At 45.9% G+C, this 7,500-nt stretch overlaps 1 protein-coding gene across 5 annotated transcripts in view; it reads right to left on the bottom strand.

Moving 5' to 3' along the window:
* The window catches only part of LOC127004610 (A disintegrin and metalloproteinase with thrombospondin motifs 1-like), a 132,372-nt gene that overhangs the window by 39,764 nt on the left and 85,108 nt on the right, over nt 1-7,500 (bottom strand). For all 5 annotated transcript variants that reach the window (XM_050872620.1, XM_050872619.1, XM_050872623.1 and 2 more), the window contains exon 3: nt 4,234-4,300. In XM_050872620.1, coding sequence (XP_050728577.1) covers nt 4,234-4,300 — 67 coding nt within the window. The remainder of the gene's footprint in view (nt 1-4,233; nt 4,301-7,500) is intronic.

Here is a 7,500-nt window from a genome sequence, read left to right as displayed (position 1 = left end):
ACACACACACACACACACACACACACACACACACAAAAGCAACGGGTAAAATTAGTTTGATGGCAGGCTAAGAGATACGAGGCTGCTGGTTTCGGTGAGGGAGAGGGAGGAGTGGCCGAGAAAGATAGAGCATAAGTAGGGAAGGAAAGGGGTGGGAGGGAGACACGCGAGTGGAGGAGGAAGTCGAACAGGAGACATGGATGGATGGAGATGCGATGGAGGGAGAGAGAGAAGGAGGGAGGGAATTTATTGCTACAGAGAGGAGGAGGAAGAATAGAGGTGGAGGTGGTGGTGGTGGTGGTGGTGGCAGTACGTATTAAGACCAAACAAAGGGGGGGGGGGGGGAGAGAGAGAGAGAGAGAGAGAGAGAGAGAGAGAGAGAGAGAGAGAGAGAGAGAGAGAGAGAGAGAGAGAGAGAGAGAGAGAGAGAGAGAGAGAGAGAGAGAACATATAGAAAAGTATAATAAAAAAGAAAGAAAAAAAGTGAGGACGAAAAATCAAGACGAGAAGGCCAAGGACGAGAAGGTGGAAGAAGACGACTAGGAGGTGGAGGAGGAGGAGAACGAGGAGGAGGAGGACCGCTGGACAGGAAGACAGGTGCTGGAGGACGGTCATCAATCCCAACAAAAGGACAGAGGACAGATCCCCCCTTGGCGGCCGTTCACACCTCCTCCTTCAGCGCCTTCCCCCACCACTGATAAGGCGACTAATTACTAGGATGGAGGGAGGGAAGGGAGGAAAGGGGTGAAGGAATGGAAGGAAGTGAAGGAAGGAGGGGAAGGAGAGGAAAGGAATGGAGGAAGGAAAGGAAGAGAGGAAAGAAAGAAAGGAGTGAAGGAAGGGAGCGAGAGAGTGAAGGAAGGGAAGAAAAGAGAGGAAGGAGGAAAAGAAGTGAAGGAGAGGAGGATATAAAAGGGAAAGAGAGGGAGAGAAAGGGATGTAGAAAGAGGGATGAAGAAAAGGAGGGACAGAAAAGAGTATAGGAAGGGAGAGAAGAAAAGAGGAAGGACGGAAAGGAGTTAAGGAAGGGAGGAAAGAAGAGAGAGAAATGGGAGGAAAGGAAGAAAGGAAAAGAGGGAAGAGAGGAAAAGAAATAAGTGAAATCGATTGACTGTCATAAAAAAGACGTCAAATTTGATAAAAAGAGAAAATTTAAAAAACAAACCGTAAAAAAAAAGATTAGAATGGAAACAACAGGGGATAAATAAACCGAAAAAAATAAATAACAAAACGGAATAGAGGAATTAGACTGAGGAGGGAGACGAGAAGGCGGGAGGAAAGAGACGAGGAGAGACAAACAAGGGGAGAGAGAGAGAGAGAGAGAGAGAGAGAGAGAGAGAGAGAGAGAGAGAGAGAGAGAGAGAGAGAGAGAGAGAGAGAGAGAGAGAGAGAGAGAGAGAGCAAGGGTGGAAAGGGAAAAACACACACACGCACACACACACACACACCAGGAGGAGGAGGAGGAAGAGGAGGAAGAGGAGGAGGAGGAGGAGAGAAAAACAGAAAATATGCGTTTTTAAAAAGAAGAATAGGAGAGAAGAAGAGGATAAACAGACGAAAGATACAAAGAGAGGAGGAGAGAGAGAGAGAGAGAGAGAGAGAGAGAGAGAGAGAGAGAGAGAGAGAGAGAGAGAGAGAGAGAGAGAGAGAGAGAGAGAGAGAGAGAGAGAGAGAGAGAGAGAAAACAGACACAGACAAACGTACATACATACACAGATAGGCAGTTAGTGAGAGCAAAAACGAAACTTAAAAAAATAAAAAAAATCCTCACCTCCCAATATCATCTTTTTTTTGTCTCTTTCCCTCCTTATTACGTCTTTTCTCCCTCCTTTTGCCTCCCCTCTATATCTCCTGTCTTTCTCTTCCTTTCCTTTACTTAACCTCTCTTCCCTTCATCTCCTCCCTTGCTTTCCCTCCCTGTCATCTCCCTTTCCCATCCCCAACTTTTATTTACATTTTCTTCGTCATCTTTCTCTCCCTCTCCCTGTTTTCTCCTTCTTATCACCTGTTTTCTCTCTCTCTCCGCCTCTCTCATCCCTCCCAATCACGTCAGCTGTCCTCTCTCCTATATCTCTTTCTCTCCCTTCTCCCTCCCCCCTGCCCTCCCTTCCTCTCTCAATCAGTCGTACCCTATCTCTTGAAAGACACACACACACACACACACACACACACACACACACACACACACACACACACACACACACACACACACACACACACACACACACAAAAAAAAAAAAAAAAAAAGTCTCAGGCTAAGCGAGTTTTGTGATCCAGAAGAAAACACGTATCCGGCCATTGATAAGAGAGAGAGAGAGAGAGAGAGAGAGAGAGAGAGAGAGAGAGAGAGAGAGAGAGAGAGAGAGAGAGAGAGAGAGAGAGAGAGAGAGAGAGAGAGTAAAAAGGGTAGGCCTACTGAATCTCCTTACGACACAACCATTTCCTCCTCCTCCTCCTTCTCCTTCTTCTTCTTTACCTCCAAAAGCGACATAAATCCAGGAGAGAAGGTCACTGTCGGATCGTGATAGAGGAGTAGAAGGAGAAGAGGGAAGATAAAAAAAAAAGGAGAGGAGGAGGAGGAGGAGGAGGAGAGATAACAGGAAGCTTTTTAATGGGGAAGAAGACAGGGCTCCGATTGCTTCCCTTCTCCCTTCCTCCTCCTCCCCGGCGCGATAAAACTAATCCAATCTGGGACACGAATCCTTGACGCCTGGAAGTCCTACCTGCGCATCCTTAATAGGACTTTTCCTTTCAGGGGATTGTGGCGCCGAGAAGAAAACACAGTGAGGGGATTCTTATGGTGTGTGTGTGTGTGCGTTGTGTGTGTTGTGTTAAAGGAAAGAAAAAGAAAAGAAAAGTAGTAGAGGTAAATAATCATAAATAAAGACAGTTGCAACCTTATTCATGGTAGTCAGATGTGCGAGGACACTCCAATATAAAGAAGAATTGAAAGGACACATCAGACAAGCGTATGGAGGTGAAAAAAAAGGTCTTGTGAGAAAGAAAGTAGAAGAAATAACTGAGCAGCAAAGTTAATATATTTTCATCTAGCAATGCAGTTAGGAAACATCTGCATATACTTGATCGCAGCCTCTATCGTCCATTTTTCACTTTTTTCATTCATATTTACCACTGCAGAACATAGACACTACACAATTTTGGCCATAACCTTTACTTTCTTCTTCTTCTTCTGACCTACATCGCTTTGTATAACTTCATAAGTCAGCCTCATCCTGATCCTCTTTTCTTCTTCCTGTTCCTCCCTGATCCTCTCCTTTTGCTTTTTCTCCTTCTTCTACAGCCCCTTCTTCTTCTTTTGACCTAATATATCGCTTTGCATCGATTCGTAGGCCCTCCCCTCTTGATTTCCTCTTTTACTCATGCACACACGTTTTTCCATCGCGTTTCCTCGTGTCACCGCTCCAGACGGGGAAGAGAGAGAACGAGGACTGACTCGCTGGCTGGCTCAGAAAACGGGCGCTAGCGAGGGTGTGGCGGGGACAACTTTAGTGCCCAAGGCGGGGTGTTAGGACGGGGTAAGGGCGAGAGTGGTGTGTCTGGGAAGGTGTCGGTGTGTCTGGGAGGGTATAGGTGTATTTAGGAGGGTATGAGTGTGTTTAGGGTCTGTATTGGTAATTCTTAAGAGTATGTTATCGTCTGCTCTAGAACGATGAAGTAAGGTTGAAAGTGTATGTAAGAATGTTAAGGTTAGGCCAGGTTTGGATGAAAAAGGGGTAGGGTGCACCTTCGCTATAGCTGAGAAAGGATATATGCGATCCTTCCCTTTCCTTCTCTACTTTCCTCTCCTCCAATTTCTTTTTTTCCTCTGTCCTTTCCTTTCCATTCCTTTATTTCCTTCCCCACTTCTCTCCCCTCCTATTTTTTTCTTTTCATCCCCTTTCCATTCCTTCCAACCATTTCGTTACCTCTCCTTAATTTCCTTCCTTTCCCTGCACTTTCCTCTCCTTTCTTTTCCTTTTCGTTTTTCCTACTCCCTTCCATACCATCACATTCTCTTTCTACCCTTCTTTTCCTTTTCCTTCCCTTACTTTTCCTTTCTCTTCCCTCCCTTCCTACTCATTCTCTTCCCTTCCTTTCCCTTCCAACTCCTCTCCTTTCCCTTCCCTTCCCTCCCATTTCCCTTTCCTCGTCGTTCATTCCCTTCTCCCTCGATCCTGCCTTCCCCCCCGGTTCCCTCCCCCGCCCCAGGTGTCTCCACGGGGCACCACTCACCTGGGTCATGCTTGTCCTCGATGTGGAAGACTAGCCTCATGTCGTCGGCGCTCATGTGTTGGTGGATCTGCGGAAGGAGGGAGAGAGGGGGTTAGGGGGAGGTTGAGGCAGGGCGCTTGGCTGGTGGTGATGATAGTGTTGATGGTGATGTTGTTGGTGATTGTGGTGGTGGTGGTGGTGGTGGAAGTGGTGACGGTAGGGATAGTGGAGATAATGATGGAATAAAATGATGGTATTGATGATATAATTCCTAAAATAATAATAATAATAATAATAATAATAATAATAATAATAATAATAAAAAATGAGCAATAACGAACTGATCTTAGCCTTGGAATGCAAATAAACTAATAAAACTATAAAGCTCTAAACAAATATGAAACTATAAAAAAACTTCTGGAACGGAACGAAAAGAAAGACAGGAAAGCAATAAAGATGACAACAAAAGACAAGGTCACAGGACTTGATTCCATTTCCTCTTTCTGATGGAGTGGAGGAAGAGGAGGTGGAAGGCGGAAACAATAAAAAAAAACAACGGCAATAAAATAAACAATAACAACAAAAACAAACACTAAAACAACAACAATAACAATAACAACAAAACTGAACAATGTCACCAGGGAGGAAGTGCAGAATTCTTACTTTTTTTTTTTTTTTTGTGTGTGTGTGTATGTGTGTGTGAACGCCCTCGCTCTCGTTACCTTGTTTTCCCTTCAAGGTGATCATTTCTTACCCTCGTGCGCTTGATGACACCTGAAGCGTGGCCAGGAAGGGAGGGAAGGAGGGAGGAAGGGAGAAAGTGAAATGAAGAGGGAGGGAAGGGAGGAAGGGAGGGGAGGAAGAATGGAAAGAGGAGAGGGAGGGAGGGAAGGAAGAGTTGAAAGAGAGGATGGATGAAAGGGAGGAAGGGTGGGAAGAGGAGGGAGAGAAGGGAGGGAGGATGGGAAAGAAAAGTATGGGAAGGGAGGAAGGGTGGGAAAGGAGAAAGGGAAGGGAGGGAGAAAAGGAAAAAGGGAGCACAGACTAAAGTAAGATGAAGAAGAAACAAGAGAGAATCATACACCTATTTCCCAGACACTCCTAGATTACCCCCCCCTCTCTCCCCCATAAACACACACACACACACACACACACACACACACACACACACACACACACACACACACACACGCACACACACTCACTGCTTCCATACCAATTCCTCACCAAAACTTCCAACACCCTCTCCCTCCCACACTCACACACACACTCAAACACACTCTCCTATTCCTCTCTAAAAATGTCATCCACAACCCTTTCCTTCTTCTGCACAAGCCAAGGCAAACACTCCATTCCGTTAACTCCGCTACACTGCATTCCCTTGACCCACACGTCCCTAATATAAAGTCTAATTCAGTCCCGCTCTTTCCTTTACACATCTATTTACCTACCTACGTCTTCCTGCAGTTTCCTTCTTCCCCCACAATCACTTCCTTTTGTAGCATCCATTACCACTAACATTACCATCACCACCTGTACTCACACACATATCTTCCTCCCTTCTTCCCACATCCCTCCTATGCACTTCCCATTACAACATCATCCACCACTTTAATTCTCCCAAAATCATCTTCTTTTACATCTTCCCCAAACACTATCACTACTACACATACGATACACCCCTCCAACATTTTTCTTCCTTTCTCTTTCTTTTCCTTTTCTTCCCCTCCTCTCCTTTCCCTTCCCTAGCCTTCCATATCCTTCCTTTTCCTTCCCTTCCCTTCCCTTCGCACACCTTTTCTTCCCTACCCTTCCTATCCTTTCCCTTCCCTATCTTTTCCTTCCCTTCCACTCCCTTCCCTTGCCTTCCCTACCTTTCCTTTTTCCTTCTCTTCCCTTCCCCTCGCACACCGTCTCATCCCTACCCTTCCTATCCTTTCCATTTCCTTCCCTACCTTTCCCTTTCCCTCCTTCTCTCACACCTTCCCTTCGAGACATCTTCCACTACACACCCTCAGGTAAGCCTCGTCACCGCCAACACCGAGGTAGCGGCCAACCACCCCGCCGAGACAAGGAGAGGCCGCAGGACACTCACCCTCCCCATTATCATCATTACAACCAACGCCATTCACTTCTTGCGCCGCGACACATTTATTTACATATTAATGCGGCACGCTTTTATGCATACTAATGATGAGGAGGAGGAGGAGGACGGAAGGCAGAGGAAAGGGAGGCTGTAAGTAGTGAGGAGGAAGCACCATGAATTAAGGAACATCTGGTTGCGGACGATTTTTATGAGCGAAGTGTTTTCATGGATCCAAGAGAGACAATTTTTATTTTATTTATGAGATTAGGGTCATATTCTTAATCATTCAGACGCCAAAACACCCATATTCGACAAGACTTTCATAGGAGTTTGGGGTATTTCCCTGGGTACTACTTTTTCCTTTTTTCTTCTTATACCTTAACTTAAACGCTTTCTCCATTACTTCTTCAGCCTGCCTTTGCTCTCCTTCTACCACTGTCACAGGTGTTTGAACGTTATAAAAATAGTTTCTTACGCTCCCTCCTTCATGCCTTGCTTGAGTCCACTGCCGAGAAAGTTCAAAGGTCTTCGTCCTCTAGTTATCGCGTGATTTGCTGGATCATGACTCGTGTTCTTTTCTTCCTGGTCGATTCCTGCAGCACTCCCTTCAGGACTTTTAAATGCTGGGTACTTCACTATTCATGCATTAACGCTAACGCAGCATGGCACCTCCAGGATTTCTTTTTTTTATCACTGTGGGAATATTGACTTATCTCAGGAAGAGATGAGTGATGTGTGGCCTTCCTTCCTTCCTTCCTTCTTCCTTTCCTTCTTTCCACACTTAATATCCTTCCTTCTTTCCCCTTTCCCTTCCTTCCTTCTTCCTTCCCTCCTTTCCACGCCTCATTTTCTGCCTTCCTTCTTTCCTTCATCCCTACCTTCCTCCCTTTCCTCCTGCCTTTCCTTCTTTCCACACCTGATTTCCTGCCTTCCTTCTTTCCTCCTTCTCTTCCTTCCTTGACGACAAAACACTCTTCTGAAGGATTTTGCTCTGTTGACTTTTTAACACACAAGGTTGTCTGACCAGGAAAGACACACACGCACACGCACACACACACACACACACACACACACACACACACACACCACAAAACGACGGAAGGGTCAAGGGATGGCGTCCGTTAGTGTGTGTGTGTGTGTGTGTGTGTGTGTGTGTGTGTGTGTGTGTGTGTGTGTGTGTGTGTGTGTGAAGCCCCCCCCCA

This window comes from Eriocheir sinensis, chromosome 28 (genome assembly GCF_024679095.1).
Source record: "Eriocheir sinensis breed Jianghai 21 chromosome 28, ASM2467909v1, whole genome shotgun sequence".
Taxonomy (NCBI): domain Eukaryota; kingdom Metazoa; phylum Arthropoda; class Malacostraca; order Decapoda; family Varunidae; genus Eriocheir; species Eriocheir sinensis.
Note: the sequence above shows the minus strand (reverse complement) of the source record. Positions and strands in the feature narration are given on the sequence as shown.